Source organism: Salmo trutta, chromosome 15 (genome assembly GCF_901001165.1).
Source record: "Salmo trutta chromosome 15, fSalTru1.1, whole genome shotgun sequence".
NCBI classification, from domain to species: domain Eukaryota; kingdom Metazoa; phylum Chordata; class Actinopteri; order Salmoniformes; family Salmonidae; genus Salmo; species Salmo trutta.
In genome coordinates, this window is record NC_042971.1 from 51904730 (window position 1) to 51923061 (window position 18332).

Consider the following 18332-nt stretch of genomic DNA (forward strand, 5'->3'; position numbering starts at 1 on the left):
GCAAACTTTTCACACAGCCTTTTAAAAAATCTTTTACAATATTTTTTACTTAAAAGGTATTACATTTAATGATTGTGTAAAATGTTATTTTATTATGAATCATATATATTTATCTGTTTATTATTGCTGCTAGTAAGAGCATGAATTGAAAAGCCTGAGGGGTCCCCATCTGAGTCTGGTTAAGGTTTGTACTTTCCAGGGAGATTTTCCTTGCTTTGTGCTGCTGCTTTAGGATCTCTCTCTCTCTCTCTCTCTCTCTCTCTCTCTCTCTCTCTCTCTCTCTCTCTCTCTCTCTCTCTCTCTCTCTCTCTCTCTCTCTCTCTCTCTCTCTCTCTCTCACTCTGGTCTAGACTGGGTTACTATTGATTTATGCAATATAAAAACATATAGAACAGAGGAGTAGACATTTGAATTGACTTTATGATTTGAAATCATGACACACAGACCTCTAATAAAGACCCGGCTAACGTTTTGCCCTGAGTTATTTATTTATTTAGAGGACCTTACCAACATGGGGGTTCCAAATTGCATATGTTGCAAAACGTGTGCTACACGTCACTTCCTTCAAAGAGTCACGTGGTCACGTGATACGGTTTTAGCGCTCTGTTTCTGGACTCTGTAAGGTTTTAAAATTATGCTTGAAATGCCAACATTATTTTCTTTATCGATTGGTGATCGCCAACGGACGCCCCGTGGCCATTTGGAAATACTTTTTTATCGACGGAGCAGAAAGAATTCTCGACTGAAAATTCCAGCGCTCGGGTTAAACGTCACGTGACCAACGCGCGACCGGCTGCTTGGTAAAGATGGCGGAAGGTGGTTAGAAAACAGAGGAGTGAAGAGGGTAATATCCCCCGTTAAGGCAGCGATTAACGGAACGCCCGTTCACTGATAAGTGAGTGTTGTTACCAGGCACAAATGTCTGAAAATGGTTGAGGATTTCCCGAGGATCACAGTAAAAGTGTTCAAAGTGAGGCTGTGACATGTTGCTTTCGTGAAATTGTATTTTGGTGTCCTCTTTCAATTCATGGCAGTTACCTTTAGCGTCTAACTTACTGTACAGTAGCTAGCTAACGTTAGTAACTGTGTGACTGAACATAACACCAAAACATCTTAGTTTTATATTAGCTAGCTAACTAGGGTAACTTGAGCTAACTAACTTTGGGTAGCTAGCTAAATACTATTGTAACATTACTAGTAGCAGCTAGCGAACTATTTATTGTAGATACATTAGCTATGGCTAATAATGCTAGCGAATGCGTTATATGGGGTTGTCTTTAGTAACGTTACATTGATTTGCTGAGTAGTTAAATTCATAGGGGTTAGCCAGCTAACTAGGTTATCCAGCAAGCTAGCTAACAGCCAAGCTAACGTTAGTTATGTTGCATGCAGACAAATGTTTCCCACAGATACAGTTGCATATCGATGTTTGTTGATACGATAGTAACTTGAGTTATAAATTATGTGGACAGTTACTATAACGTTAACTGGTATTAATGGTCAATTTGGTTGGAAGCACGCTAGCTAGTTAACTAACGTTAGTTAGCTAATATTGCCAGACAATGAGTCTACGAATATTGTAATGCTGTTTACATTTTTTAGAGGGTGTGTGGTTTCCTAGTTGGCCCATTCATAATTTGACTGTCTTTGCCTAATAAGCTGTTTAGAACACGTTGTTCGATTTGACTTTAGCGAGCAACCACGTCACACCAGGAAGTTGAGACTAGGGAGTCGGTCAGTGCAAACACGTGCCGGGGTCTGAGTCACTTTGTAACCAGGCAAGTTCTCAAGATCATACTCCTGGATCTACACATTGTATTTAAGTGTGTACACACAGAATATTCTTGCGGTCTACCTTGACCGAGTTGTTTTTGGAAACTGTCCAACATTTACAAACATCATTGCAGCATTCCGGCAGGTGCCACATGCCAGTCAAGACGCTCGTTCTCTCATCCGGATGGCATACTTTTTTTTAATGACCAACAAACATCTACAGCAACAACCAACACTGTACTTTATTAGTGCACAGCTAGTCACTAGGTAGCTGAGTGAAGTTCTCTGGTCTGATGGTTTGATTAACTGTTAGATAAATAAGGTTAACACAGTCAGTGATCACCTCTGCCACATGGTGCTGTGCATTAGATGGTCCTAATGTCTGTCAGAAATATCTGTTGCTAATTATTTATGAAAGTTGTTGATTCAAAACTCCCAACCTTTAGTCAGTGTAGTTTGAATTTTATTTGAGCTGTTATGCTTCTATTTCCCTGTGTGAAATAGTGTGTTGTAGCAGGGTGTGCTACAGACAGTAAACTGTTAAATCCAAGATGTCAGAGAGCCCAATGTACAAAAGTCTTAACTAAAGACAGTTGTTTTGGTTAGATCACTAGCAGTGGATAGAGGCGTTGCCCTACCTTGTCCCCTGCTGATGATGTCACTCACTAATTTGTTGCTGTTTGCAGATGATGGATCCTGGACAGGATTTGCTCCTAGCAGCCCTGAGCGAGAGCGGCATCTGCCCTAACGACCTGTTTGACTTTGACCCTCAGGATGCTGCAATGCCCTCTCCCACCCCACAGGTAGGTGAAACTGAGGGAGGCATCTTCCCAGTAGTCCAAAGTGGCTTTTAGCTAGAGCTGTGACGGTCATTGATCAGCCAAATGACCGCTGGCACCGTTATAACCATTTGACAAGCTTATTTTATTTTCATGGATCTTCATCCATCTTCATCCATAACTGTTGGTTACACAGTAATTGTGCCACCTCTACTTCTAGTTCTTCTGAATGAAAAGCACTATATAGTTATTATCTCAATAGGTTATAGTGGCCTCCTAGCATCTCAGTAGTAGCTTTTCCTCTGATCTGCATGAATACATAACTAAAGGACAGCCTGGGCGCTGCTTTAGATGTGTAGTATTCTCTGGTGCTGATGTGAGTTTTGTTTCTCCAGTCCATCTCCATCAGTGCCCTGGGTGTTGACTCTGGGATGGAGCCAACGGGAGTCACAGCTCCACCCAATCCTACAGGCACAATCAGGGTAGGACCTCTATTCAACTAAATATTGTTTACAGTGTGCTGTTACTAAGAAACCTATTCAGTCAACTGGTAACCAGGGTTTTGAAATGGAGAAGCCAGCCACTGCCTAAACTTGCCCAGCAAGTTTGCTTTCCGGTTGGGAATGTTTTTGCATGTTTGTTCCCATTTAAAAAGCACCCAGAATATGTGTGCGTTGTCTACACATTTCGAGAACATAGACCTTCAATTAAAAACTATTTGACCTATTTACAAATTGTGTAATGACTCTAATTGTCTAGTGTTGTACTGTAGTATAATTTCTGTGTGGTAACATCTCACCCTCTTCCCCTGTCTCTACTCTGCTCACTGGTCCACCAGCACAAGCCTCAACCCTCAACCACCACATTTGTCTTAAATCAACTGAATCAGTTGCCATCGCTGGGAACAATCGTTGTGACCAAGCCCTCAACTGGAGGCACGGCCAGACATACCATCACAGTCACCAAGGTAGTCCATACCACTCCCTCAGCCCTGCGGGGGTCCACTTCCACACTCACCTCCTCCACGGCTCTCCCCTCCGCAGTCTCCACAGTGGTTTCTTCCAGCACAGAGCAGGTCAGTGGAGGAAATGCTTTTGCCCTTGGACAAAAATGCTGCTGAAAATGAAAAATATACAAATGTGTGTGTGCTCTCTGATTTGGTAGAGTTCATGAGGGCTGAGAGGTTCTTCACTTCCTGTGCTGCCTCTTGCAAAATATTTTTTTAAATGTAGGGACTACTGAACTTTAGATACAGAGCCTTCCGTGTTATAACATATATCTTTCCCTCTGTGTGTCAGATCCAGCTGAAGGACCTGTTGAGGACAGGCGGTCTGAAGGGTAGTAGTCTGGTGGAACTCATGAGGCTCAAGCCGCCGCAAGACATCGCCCAGCCGGTCGCCACAGCAATAGCCACAGGCACCAGTGAGTCACAGTACTAATTGAACCCTGACTGCGTTCCAATGGCTCCAAAAATGGCTTTTCTTTTCCCAGCCTTTTGCTTTTTGAGAAAACAAGAACACTTAATGTCACTACTATATGGGTCTCACCTATTCCAAACCATTCTCTAAGATCAGAGGTGACCTTGTCAAGGGATGGAAGCCATTGAAGGGCTGAAACTGTGCTTATTTAAAGGTGCAGATCTTCGGTTAGAAGAGGCGGTCGAGAATGTCATGTAGCCAAAGACGTTTTCTGCTCATGTTATTTTGCAATCCATTCATGCCATTCCCATGTCTATCTATTTTGCTCTTTAAGTTTAGTTTGGAAAAGGCTGACCAGGATGTAACAGCCATGTCAAAGCCCTTCACTGTACAGAGTATTAACTTAACTCACAGGATCATTAATGTGTACCAAACATGTCTATGTTCAATGCTCTCATTCTCGCAGAGATAATATTGGTCTCGACAAAGATGATGCATAAACCAGGTATGGACAAGATGATCAGGAATCCTCTCAGAATCTAGTGTTATGTATCACGGGATGGGAAAGGAAAGGGTTGTTGTAAAAGGGTCCAGTTTTCACACCTGTATGGCAATTCCACAGTTCACACCCACTTTATTTAAGGTTGGTTTAGACTTAAGAAGCAGTGAGGTGACTTAAGAAGTGACCTTGCACGTGGGCTGTTCAGTTCAAGTGAATCATGCCTAAGTGTGTGAATGTCTTTGTTTATAATGGACTTGGTCAGTTGGTGTCTGTTTTTACACTAATGATTCCTCTATTCTTTCTGTTCTCACAGCGGAACTGAACAACGGTATAAAGGAGGTGTCAGGTAAAGACGCCGCTCGGATCTGGGTGAACGACGACGTTAAAGTGCGGAGCTTCTCACCTACACTAGTGAGTTTGTGGCATCGTCCAATCACTGACTCTTAGCCAAAAGGCAGACGTGGTAGTCCTAATAAAATCTCTACCCGTTCCATGTTGAATGACAGAACCCGAGTTTCTTTGAAATACTTCAGTCCGCTTTATAGTCAGTGATATGTTTTTATAGAAACTCCCAGGAATGAAAGAGGAGGAGGAGGCTGAGGAAGAGGAGGATGAAGAGTTGGGTCATGCTGAGACATACGCTGAGTACATGCCCATGAAATGTAAGCTTTACTCTGAGTACTCCCAACTATTTAGTTTCCTTTCACCTTTACTGAAGCTATTGACTGATGAAAGATAGTTGGAGCCCATGCAGAGGTTCACACTGAGTCACTTTGTTTTGGGGGAGCAGAGGAGTTGATTCAAAATTAAGGTTTCATTGATCAGTTGGTTGACTGATCATGTTGCTTGTTCCAGTGCGGATCGGGCTGCGTCACCCAGACCCGGTTGTGGAGACAAGCTCCCTGTCCAGTGTGAATCCTCCCAATGTGTGGTACAGAATGTCCATACCGGAGGAGACCATCGACCGCGGCTGGCTGTCTGCTCTGCAGCTGGAGGCCATCACATACGCTGCCCAGGTAAAGATCCTACACCTTTACATTACTGCTCACCTGGCCAGATATAGACCCTACTACAGATTGGCACTACTTTATGCTCACCTGGCCAGATATAGCCCCTACTACAGCTTGGCACTACTTTATACTCACCTGGCCAGATATAGACCCTACTACAGCTTGGCACTACTTTATGATCACCTGGCCAGATATAGACCCTACTACAGCTTGGCACTACTTTATCCTCACCTGGCCAGATATAGACCCTACTACAGCTTGGCACTACTTTATGCTCACCTGGCCAGATATAGACCCTACTACAGCTTGGCACTACTTTATGATCACCTGGCCAGATATAGACCCTACTACAGCTTGGCACTACTTTATGATCACCTGGCCAGATATAGACCCTACTACAGCTTGGCACTACTTTATGCTCACCTGGCCAGATATAGACCCTACTACAGCTTGGCACTACTTTATGCTCACCTGGCCAAATATACAGACCTGCCAACATGCACGCATTTTGCGTACCAATAACGTAATTCTCTGTCCATGTACGCAGGTACGAGATCCGAGTAAAAATTATGCAGAAATGAATAGGGCCTGCTTATATATATATATCTATATATATCTATATATATATCTATATTATATTATATAACATTTTAATAAAAAATAGAGTAAATCGAACATCCCGATTCTCGAGCTGCAACACACAGACATGTACAGAGTTTGTCAACGAACATGGAGATGAATACATCATTATTGGACATAACTACCCCTCAAGCTAATGTTAGCAAACATAAGATGGACATTCAGTGGGCCTTAAAGTGCCAGCAGTTCACTCGCATTTGCTAGTGAGAGAAATTAAATGCAAATACGAAAGATAACGTCGCATTTGTGCGAGTGTGATATACATTTAATTCTGCGTCCCATTTGGTTGTATTTTCCATGTAATATTACGAGCATCACACAACCTGATGGACTGTAACTGTAATTATGATCCACGTTACAAAAAACATTGAGGCAATTCTTCTAAAATACCTTGGAACTAGATTTGAGATTTTATCCAAAATCTAAAATGATGTATGCACTGCAAAGAAATACAATAGGATTTTACATAGGCTGAAACAGCGGACTCTTCTAGCGAACAGCGTTCAGATTCCCTTTGTGGTAAGCATACTGAATAGGAATAGTGGGTTAACTGCCTTGTTCAGGGGCAGAACGACAGATTTTTACCTTGTCAGCTCGGGGATTCAATCTAGCAACCTTTCGGTTACTAGTCCAACACTCTAACCACTAGGCTACCTGCCGCCCCAATACTTGTGAGCTGGCCATAGTGATTGGCCCTGTTTGAGAGGTGACAAGCGTTCCTCTACTATAGAGACCAAACTTGGGGGCATGTGCTAAGAAAAACATTTTATAAATAATTATCTCCATTCTACACTGTACATGTAATGGAATAAACATACAGACAATCTGTGCTAATTCCACAAAACACGTTTTTTTTTTATGTTCTGCACTTATCAGTATGAATTTTGTAAGAACCTTTTCAGAGGACTGAACCAGGTGTGATCCATAATGTTTGTCTAAGCACATGTGCTCATGAAAAGCAAGTATGCGTAGGTTCCATGCAATAACAAAATGAGCATCTAATTTCGCAAATAATTGTTACTGCAGCCAGTCAGTAAAGCGATGTCACACGATGAGAGTGAGGAGACTGAGAGAAACAGACAGAGCAGCAGCAGTAACCCCGAACCCAAAAAAGCAGAGTACACGCGCCTCAGACGTTCCTTCCTCGATACCAGGAGAAGTGTTCATGCTTGACACAATCCAAGCTACCATATCATGCTTTTTGTGCAAGTATGATGTTGACATCAAGGAAGCTCAGGTAAGTGCTTACATATAAGGATGCTAAATGATTTGATCCTAAGATCTATTACTATTGCCTTTTAAGTGACCCATATTACTTAATGACTTGGAATAAATGGATCATGAAAATTTGAAAAAAATACAACAGCCATGGCCATGTTATCCCCCCAATTTATTGTACAATGTGGTTCCTCTTTCACTTTTAGATTGTAAATGTCATGTGGATGGGAAAAAGCATCAAAGCTACTGGCAGCTACAGCATCAACCCCAGCTATAACAACCTTTTTCCACCAAGCCAGTGATCTGAAACCCATCCGGGCTGAAACTCTCTTTACTACATACACTGCCGTTCAAAAGTTTGGGGTCACTTAGAAATGTCCTTGTTTTTGAAAGAAAATACCTTTTTTTTGTCCATTAAAATAACATAAAATTGATCAGAAATTCAATGTAGACATTGTTAATGTTGTAAATTACTTTTGTTGCTGGAAACGGCAGGTTTTTTATGGAGTATCTACGTAGGCGTAAAGAGGCCCATTATCAGCAACCATCACTCCTGTGTTCCAATGGCACGTTGTGTTAGCTAATCCAAGTTTATAATTTTAAAGGGCCAATTGATCATTAGAAATCCCTTTTGCAATTAGGTTAGCACAGCTGAAAACTGTAAGATGTGCCCATCAAGCCAATCCAACTTGTGGGAGGTGCTTCAGGAAGCATGGGTGAAATCTCTTCAGATTACCTCAACAAATTGAATACTAGAATGCCAAAGGTCTGCAAGGCTGTAATTGCTGCAAATGGAGGATTTTTTGACCAAGGCAAAGTTTGAAGGACACAATTATTATTTCAATTAAAAATCATTATTTATAACCTTGTCAACATCTTGACTATATTTCCTATTCATTTTGCAATGCATTTCATGTATGTTTTCATGGAAAACAAGGACATTTCTAAGTGACCCCAAACTTTTGAACGGTAGTGTATATTGTTGAACACAACCTGCCATTGGCTGTGGCAGACCATGCAGGGCCACTTTTTCAAAAGATGTTTCCCGACAGTGACATCGCAAAGCAGTATGGCTGTGCCAGGACGAAGACTGCATACATAATCAAAACACTGGCCCTTGATGATGAGCAAGGAATCACAGAAGCGATGAAGTGTCCTTTCAGCCTGGCTACCGATGGCAGTACCGACATGGAGGATGTCAGTGCAAGTATCAGCAAGGTAGTAGTGTTATTGCTTAAGCTATGTGAATCGAGAGAGTCTACAGAAAGACATAATTGACATAATTGACACTGAAATGAAGAAGAGGAACATTCTGTGGTCCAATTGTGAGTTTTGCAGCAGATAATGCTGTTGTCATGCAAGGTCTGGGAAAAGAGGTGCCAGCATTTCTGAACACCCGAAATGAAAATGTGTACTTGGTTGTGCCTGCCATTTGATACACATAGCTGCAGAGAAGGCGTCGAGGCAGCTCAGTGTTAATGCTGAAGACTTTCTCGTAACCATCTTTTACTAATTCGACAAGAGTAGCAAGAGAAAGGCTTCTCTGCGTGACCTACAGATCCTGTAGGACACTGATGTCAGGAAGATTTTGAAGCTGGTATCTACAAGATGGTTGTCCGTTGGCCAGTGTATCAACCGCCTTCTGCAGCAATGGGATCCTTTCACAGTGTTCTTTGCCGATGAGGTATTGGGAAAGAAGACCACTGTGCCCCCAAGCTCCACCACAACAGCTACATCCTCCTCCTCACTTGAGCACTCTGCTAGGCAGCCTAAGCGTTTTTCCTCCACCACCACTGCCAATGCCACTGCTCAAGCCCCCGCCTGGCTCCTCTGGAAGCAAAGTCACGCCATCCCCCACCAAATGTGGACCTACTGATAACCTTCGACCTGACTCAGTATCTGTTCAAGCAAAGGGATATTGGGGATATTGGGCATAACAAAAGGCAGAAAATAAAGAAAAAGAAGGACCAAAATATCTTAGAAAACATGTAAGTCCTAAAATTTCTCACAGATCCGGCATCAAAATCTATGCATACTTTTTAGAGAGCCATTCCAATTTTTGATGTCGGGAATAGGATTCTACAACGAGAGGAGCTGTGCATTCAAAGTTTACTGTCAACTTTCGAGATGCAACTTCTGAAACTGTTATTTTTCTGCAAGCCAGACACTGTCAATACCATGATGGCAGAAATGAGTAGTGGTGTCAAGCCTGCGCTCTACCTGGAGAGAGACAACCAGCTTCCTGACAAGGAGCTGTCCATTGGCCAGGACATCCGCACCTACATAGGAAGCCAAGGCAAGCTGGATCTGAAGACCTTCTATGCAGATGTCAGAAACTTATCTTCTGCAGTAGACTACATGTTGCTGAAATTTCCATTTGGAGATGTGCTCCTCCAGCATGCAGTGGTCGCTGACATTGCCAACAGGCAGACTGCCAAGTTCTCATCCCTCAACTTTTTCACGGCACGCTTTCCCTGCATTATTCCTGAGGGAGCCTCTGTTGATCTGGTGGAAGATGAGTTTAGACTCTATCAGGCAACAACCTTTTGAGCAGAGTCTGGTCATCATGCGCACGGATCAGGCCTGGAGAGAAATCAGCACAATGAAAGGGGGGGGGGGGGCCTGGTCTACTCCTACCTTTCGGCTGTGATGCTGGTCATATTCCACTGCAATGCAGACGGAAAATGAATATTCAGTCTCATTCCAAGAACAAAACCAAGTACAGAGCCTCCCTCAGTACAGACCTGCTGAGTGCCCTCGTTACCAAGGTTTCAATGATGGCCAGAGGAACTGTTTGCCACAGAGAAGTTTACCCTGAAGCCCTGCTGCGTAAGGCAAATGTGTCTGAAATTATTTCCTCAACATTTGAAGGTCTCCAGAAGATTTGTTCTCACCCACTGTTTCCAATCATAGCTTTTTAAACATGTTATCCATAATAAAAATTATTTGATAGTGACGCTATGCTTCAAACATTTGTTCTTATCATATGTATCGTGGATATGACTTTTGTACCTAAACAAGTAACTTGTTATTATTTGTTTAAGAAAATAAAAAAACTCCAAGAATAAAGGACCTTTGTGTTCTTTCTAAATAGATGTTATTGACTTTTACCATATGTGTAAATGGAATGCTGTCAAGAAAGTATTCCAACCTTTTTATAGACTTGATACAATTCTATAATTGCAATCAGACTCTGAGTGCGGGGGGAAAGAACACCAACTTTCTGCGCGTTTCTGGTACTCTAAAAAGTTGGACAGGGTTGGCAGGTCTGAATATAGACCCTACTACAGCTTGGCACCACTGCATGCTCAGCTGGCCAGATATAGACCCTACTACAGCTTGGCACTACTGCATGCTCAGCTGGCCAGATATAGACCCTACTACAGCTTGGCACTACTGCATGCTCAGCTGGCCAGATATAGACCCTACTACAGCTTGGCACTACTGCATGCTCAGCTGGCCAGATATAGACCCTACTACAGCTTGGCACTACTGCATGCTCAGCTGGCCAGATATAGACCCTACTACAGCTTGGCACTACTGCATGCTCAGCTGGCCAGATATAGACCCTACTACAGCTTGGCACTACTGCATGATCACCTAGTCAGATATAGACCCTACCACAGCTGGGCACTACTGCATGTACCAGTGTAGATGAGTATTCACATACCTTGTACTAGGAATGAACTGAATGTACTGAAATGTTTTGTCTCCATAGCAACATGAAACATTCCTCCCTAACGGCGACCGAGCGTCATATCTGATAGGAGACGGGGCCGGAGTGGGGAAGGGCCGGACCATCGCTGGGATAATCTACGAGAACTACCTCCTGGGCAGAAAGAGATCACTCTGGTAACACCACAACTAGGATTACATGATACATCCCGCCAATGAAGGAGGATGATGGTACACACACACTTTCCCATTTCACAAAAGCTATTCCATCTTCTTCACAGGTTCAGCGTTTCTAATGACCTGAAGTATGATGCAGAGAGGGATCTGAAAGACATAGGAGCCAAGAACATTCCGGTCTATTCCCTTAACAAGGTAAGAGGTTGTCCAGTGGGTGCAGATGTACATCACCATGCATGTTTCTTACGTGGTAATAAATTGAAAAGGTTCCTTCACACTGGATATCCTTTTCATATTTGCCTGACAAAAAGACATGTTCACATGCATAAAAAGGTATTGTTCTCCTTCACTCAAAAACATGTCCTATTTTGTCTGTTTCCCAGTTTAAGTATGGTAAGATCTCGTCCAAACACAACGGCAGTGTGAAGAAGGGGGTGATCTTCGCTACGTACTCCTCTCTGATAGGAGAGAGCCAGTCTGGAGGGAAGTACAAGACCCGCTTCAAACAGCTGCTCCACTGGTGTGGACAGGTCTTTGACGGAGTCGTATCCTTTCATTGACTGACCACCAGACGACTACTGTAAAAAATAAATAGAAAACTTAATTGCCCTTGTGATACAATTTGTCCAAATTATATTAAGAGTATGTCATCTGGGCCTATGTAACTGCCCTTAGAAGTAGTAGTAACCGGTAGTTAGAAATGTCAATTGTTTAGTGAAGATAACACCACCTTTCCTTAACCCCCAAGCCCATTCAGATTGTGTATGACGAGTGTCACAAAGCCAAAAATGTCTGTCCCATCGGCTCGTCCAAACCCACCAAGACTGGACTGGCCGTCCTGGAGCTGCAGAACAAACTGCCCAAGGCGCGGGTGGTGTACGCTAGCGCCACTGGTACGTCACTAACCACAGGCTTCTGATGTTGTCACACTTCCAATGTTGAGCGGAGTCAATATTACAATAGCAGTCAACAGTTTGGGGACACAGTCTTATTCAAGGCTTTTTATTTTTACTATTTTCCACGCTGTAGAACAATAGTGTACAGTCGTGGCCAAAGGTTTTGAGAAAAACACAAATATTAATTTTCACAGTCTGCTGCCTCAGTTTGTGATGGCAATTTGCATATACTCCAGAATGTTATGAAGAGTGATCAGATGAATTGCAATTAATTGCAAAGTCCCTCTTTGCCATGCAAATGAACTGAATCCCCCCAAAACATTTCCACTGCATTTCAGCCCTGCCACAAAAGGACCAGCTGACATGTCAGTGATTCTCTCGTTAACACAGGTGTGAGTGTTGACGAGGACAAGGCTGGAGATCACTCTGTCATGCTGATTGAGTTTGAATAACAGACTGGAAGCTTGAAAAGGAGGGTGGTGCTTGGAATCATTGTTCTTCCTCTGTCAATCATGGTTACCTGCAAGGAAACACGTGCCGTCATCATTGCTTTGCACAAAAAGAGCTTCACAGGCAAGGATATTGCTGCCAGTAAGATTGCACCTAAATCAACAATTTATCGGATCATCAAGAACTTCAAGGAGAGCGGTTCAATTGTTGTTAAGAAGGCTTCAGGGTGCCCAAGAAAGTCCAGCAAGCGCCAGGACCGTTGCCTAAAGTTGATTCAGCTGCGGGATCGGGGCACCACCAGTACAGAGCTTGCTCAGGAATGGCAGCAGGCAGGAGTGAGTGCATCTGCATGCACAGTGAGACAAAGACTTTTGGAGGAGGATGGCCTGGTGTCAAGAAGGGCAGCAAAGAAGCCACTTCTCTCCAGGAAAAACATCAGGGACAGACTGATATTCTGCAAAAGGTACAGGGATTGGACTGCTGAGGACTGGGGTAAAGTCATTGTCTCTGATGAATCCCCTTTCCGATTGTTTGGGGCATCCGGAAAAAAGCTTGTTCGGAGAAGACAAGGTGAGCGCTACCATCAGTCCTGTGTCATGCCAACAGTAAAGCATCCTGAGACCATTCATGTGTGGGGTTGCTTCTCAGCCAAGGGAGTGGGCTCACTCACAATTTTGCCTAAGAACACAGCCATGAATAAAGAATGGTACCAACGCATCCTCCGAGAGCAACTTCTCCCAACCATCCAGGAACAGTTGGTGACGAACAATGCCTTTTCCAGCATGATGGAGCACCTTGCCATAAGGCAAAAGTGATAACTAAGTGGCTCGGGGAACAAAACATTAATATTTTGGGTCCATGGCCAAGAAACTCCCCAGACCTTAATCCCATTGAGAACTTGTGGTCAATCCTCAAGAGGCGGGTGGACAAACAAAAACCCACAAATTCTGACCAACTCCAAGCATTGATTATGCAAGAATGGGCTGCCATCAGTCAGGATGTGGCCCAGAAGTTAATCGACAGCATGCCAGGGCAGATTGCAGAGGTCTTGAAAAAGGGTCAACACTGCAAATATTGACTCTTTACATCAACTTCATGTAATTGTCAATAAAAGCCTTTGACACTTATGAAATGCTTGTAATTATACTTCAGTATTCCATAGTAACATCTGACAAAAATATCTAAAGACACTGAAGCAGCAAACGTTGTGTAAATGAATATTTGTGTCATTCTCAAAACTTTTGGCCACAACTGTAGACTGTAGGCCACAACTTATTTCAAATCAAAATTATGAAATAAAACCTATGTAGTAACCCAAAAAGTATTAAATCACAATATATTTGAGATTCTTCAAGGTAAGCCAGCCTTTGCCTTGATGACAGCTTTGCACACTCTTGGCATTCTCTCAACCAGCTTCACCTGGAATGCTTTTCCAACAGTCTTGAAGGAGTTCCCACATATGCTGAACACTTATTGGCTGGTTTTCCTTTACTCTGTTGTCCAACTCATCCCAAACCATATCAGTTGGGTTGAGGTCGGGTGATCTGATGCAGCACTCCATCACTCTCCTTCTTGGTCAAATAGCCCTTACACAGCCTGGAGGTGTGTTGGGTCATTGTCCTGTTGAAAAACAAATGATAGTCCCACTAAGCGTAAACCAGATGAAATGGCGTATTGCTGCAGAATGCGGTGGTAGCCATGCTGGTTAAGTGTGCCTTGAATTCAAAATAAATCAGACAGTGTCACCAGCAAAGCACCATCACACCACCACCTCCATGCTTCACGGTGGGAACTCCACATGCAGAGATCATCCGTTCGCCTACTCTGCGTCTCACAAAGACACGGCGGTTTGAACCAAAAATCTCAAATTTGGACTGATCAGACCAAAGGACAGATTTCCACCAGTCTAATGTCCATTGCTCGTGATTCTTGGCCAAAGCAAGTCTCTTATTGTGTCCTTTTAGTAGTGCTTTCTTTGCAGAAATTATATCATGAAGGCCTGATTCACACAGTCTCCTCTGAACAGTTGATGTTGAGATGTGTCTGTTACTTGAACTCTGTGAAGCATTTATTTGGGCTGCAATCTGAGGCTGGTAACTCTAATGAACTTATCCTCTGCGGCAGAGGTAACTCTGGGTCTTCCTTTCCTGTGGCGGTCCTGTGGTTTTTGCGACTGCACTTGAAGAAACGTTCAAAGTTCTTGACATTTTCCGGATTGACTGACCTTCGTCTTAAAGTAATGATGGACTGTCGTTCTCTTTGCTTATTTGAGCTGTTCTTGCCATAATATGGACTTGGTCTTTTACCAAATAGGGCTATCTTCTGTATACCACCCCTACCTTGTCACAACACAACTGATTGGCTGAAATGCATTAAGAAGGAAAGAAATTCCACAAATTAACTTTTAACAAGGCACACCTGTTAATTGAAATGCATTCCAGGTGTCTACGTCATGAAGCCGGTTGAGCGAATGCTTAGTGTGCAAAGCTGTCGTCAGGGCAAACGGTGGCTATTTTGAAGAATCTCCGATATAAAATATATTTTGATTTGTTTAACACTTTTATTGGTTACTACATGATTCCATATGTGTATCATAGATTGTCTTCACTATTATTCTACAATATAGTAAAAATAAGGAAAACCCTTGAATGAGTAAGTGTGTCCAAACTTTTGACAGGTACTGAATATCGTGCAGGAATGATAATGTCTTAAATTAATGGAAGTGTTCTCCATCTAACTCTGTGTGTGTGTCCAGGTGCGTCTGAGCCCCGTAACATGGCCTACATGAGCAGGCTGGGCATCTGGGGGGAGGGGACCCCCTTCAGAGAGTTTAGCAACTTCATTCAGGCTGTGGAGCGCCGGTGAGCGAGACAGACACTAGTAACTTGTCGTAGTGGTGCAGTGTATGTGTCTTTAAAAAACAGCCACGTAATGGATGCAGCAAGCCACCTTAAAGTTATGACTTTTGGCAGATGGAATCTTTAGAGGCAGAACATCTTCAACCCGTTAGAACTGTTACAAAACACGAATATGCCAATAAGTCTGTTGGTAGGACAACTTCTCCTGCAAAAGTCTTGTTACACCTCACCTTCTCTATACATATTGATATCTAGTATATCACAAATTAAATTGGTCCTTAACTAAATACCTATTCAAAATAAAACATTTCATCCCTTGTATTGCCTTGTCCTCAGAGGTGTGGGTGCTATGGAGATAGTTGCCATGGATATGAAGCTGAGGGGGATGTACATCGCCAGGCAGCTGAGCTTCACGGGTGTCACGTTCAAGATTGAGGAGGTTCCTCTGACAACCCACTACATCAAGATGTACAACAAGTCTGTACGCCTAGTAAGGAACCTTGACCTAATCCCAAACCTAAACATAACCGTTTTCCCTGGGCTCCTTTCAATAGGCTTGAAACAGAAACGGTGTGTGTTGTTTTAACCCTGTCCTCTTTCCATGTTTCAGTGGGTGGCTGCGCGGGAAAAGTTCCAGGCGGCTGCTAACCTGATGGATGCAGAGCAGCGGATGAAGAAGTCCATGTGGGGTCAGTTCTGGTCGGCCCACCAGAGGTTCTTCAAGTACCTCTGCATCGCGTCCAAGGTCCGCAGGGTGGTGCAGCTTGCCAGGGAGGAGGTCAAAAACGGAAAGGTGGGTGGGAGGTTTCAGAAGGTAGAAAGAGATTGTTATTCCAGGAATCTTGAATTTTCTGACTTCAGATTTTAGAAGATCAGGAAAACTGGCACCTTCATGTCATATTCCTGCATATTGGTTCTAGTGTATTTTGGTTCCTGTGGTCGGTTTGAGGAGAGATGACTGGTGGTCTCCCAGACATTTTGCTGTTTACCGTCAGACTGTGTGCGACTCGAGTCCTGTCTTTCTTGCTCTCTGCAGTGTGTTGTGATTGGTCTCCAGTCGACAGGAGAGGCCAGAACACTGGAGGCCCTGGAGGAAGGAGGAGGAGAGCTCAACGACTTTGTCTCCACCGCCAAGTAACTTTTCACCCAGACTTATATACTTTATTAGTCCATACGTGATGGAAATGTCTTCTGCTTGAATCCAACCGCTGATATACAAACCCGCATACAAACAAACCAGGGTTTCTGTTATGAAAATGTGGTACCTGACATTTGCCGGCAGCGTTTTCATTTACCGGACATTTGTGAAATTTACTGGACCCATATGCATTGAGTGCGTAACCTGATTAGGGCGTCCACCCACGGTGCTCAGAATGACAGTAATTACATTTAGACGATGGTAATTAATCTTAACAGAACATGCAAGTAAAGGATGCAATGACTTGTGACCTTACTGTGCACTTTGAAGATGTTAGAATTACTGTCCACATTTCCTTTTCCTCAGTCAACAAGATCAGTAACCAACAGCAAAGTCACTAGCCTATGCATAGGCGGCATGCAAGTTTCAAGTTTGGGGATGCACGTTTTTGCCATAACAATGCACCTTTATAATAATGCATTCCATGCATCATCGCATTTACATGTAAAAAAAGCCTACTATTTGTAATGTGATGAGTAGATTGAATAGTCATAGTGTAATATACAATGCATTTGGAAAGTATTCATACCTCTTGAATTTTTCCACATTTTATGTTATAGCCTTATTCTGAAATGGGTTAAATAAAACAATTGTACTCATCAATCTACACACTACCGCATAATGGGTTTTTAGAAATGTTTGGATTTAAATAATTTTTTTAATGTATTTAAAAAAAAAAACTTGGAGTATTGTGCGTAAATTGATGAGGGGGGAAACTATTTAATCCATTTTTCTGTAACGTAAAGAAATGTGGAAAAAGTCAAGAGGTCTGAATACTTTCCGAATGCGCTGTAACTCAATCACTGTTTGCAAAAAGACCATTCAGTGCATGCCTGAATGCGTGTATCGTAGAGGCCTGGGCTATAGGCTATATCAAAAACATTTCTTTTCATGGGAAAAAACACATGGAGACATTAACAGATTATTATTATTTTATATTCCAAATGACAGGGTAGCCTACTCTGCTGACTAACAGATCAATAAAACCACGTATGTATAATGGGTCTATGAGAAGGGGAGACAAATACAATGACGTCCATCTAAACTGGAGGAAGAAATTATTGTCCAAAAACAAACTTTAAAGTGGAACTGACCCAACAATGATCGAGTGAATATGTGGAGTGTGCACTCACCGGGGACATGGCCGATTTGCTCTGCTGGTGTCAATAAGATGGTCTATAGGCCTACTGTTGTTCACTCTATTAAGTAGAGAATTTTGATAACAGACATTAGTCTTTCTTTACAGCAATAGCCATTTGCTTTCCAAGCTGTTTTCCCACGATTTAATTTTAAAATATTGCGATATGCCTGGCTGGGCCTCTACTTTTCACTGACAGTCGCAATGTAACAATCATCTATTTGGTATTTGCGTGCACTGCCTTTCCTTCCGACTGTTTGTAATGCGATTTTAAAACAACTTGTTTATTTTTTAAGGCTAGGCAACGCTAATGATCCTGAGTGGCCAAATCATGCTTTAGTGGCCTAATGAATGATTTTATGTATTTCTCTATAGACCGGAGTAGGCTAATTAGGCTATGTAATATTGGCAATATAATTACATTTACTTAGGGAACGTTTCACTTAGGCTCATAAATGACGCGTCCATAAGGCTATGTAAATCTACTATCCCACATAGTAGAAAAGTGTACCTATTCTATTGGTCAGACTGTTGAGAAGGAAATAGTCCAAACAGACTCTGGGACAGTTGTTGGACGGTAGATCCCAAATTCATCCAACCA

At 42.7% G+C, this 18332-nt stretch overlaps 1 protein-coding gene across 5 annotated transcripts in view; it reads left to right on the forward strand.

Annotated features, from left to right (window-relative positions):
* Nucleotides 1-578: 578 nt before the first annotated feature.
* LOC115149302 (protein strawberry notch homolog 1) overlaps nt 579-18332 on the forward strand; it is a 36047-nt gene continuing 18293 nt past the window's right edge. The window contains exons 1-17 of one of the 5 annotated variants that reach the window (XM_029692049.1): nt 579-895; nt 2460-2576; nt 2948-3034; nt 3391-3627; nt 3851-3974; nt 4437-4475; nt 4786-4883; nt 5038-5134; nt 5328-5488; nt 11058-11191; nt 11296-11386; nt 11575-11736; nt 11940-12084; nt 15293-15398; nt 15732-15885; nt 16006-16188; nt 16432-16529. In XM_029692049.1, coding sequence (XP_029547909.1) covers nt 2460-2576; nt 2948-3034; nt 3391-3627; nt 3851-3974; nt 4437-4475; nt 4786-4883; nt 5038-5134; nt 5328-5488; nt 11058-11191; nt 11296-11386; nt 11575-11736; nt 11940-12084; nt 15293-15398; nt 15732-15885; nt 16006-16188; nt 16432-16529 — 2033 coding nt within the window. In that variant the 5' untranslated portion in view covers nt 579-895. The other 4 variants (XM_029692046.1, XM_029692047.1, XM_029692048.1 and 1 more) reach the window with 4 other exon arrangements.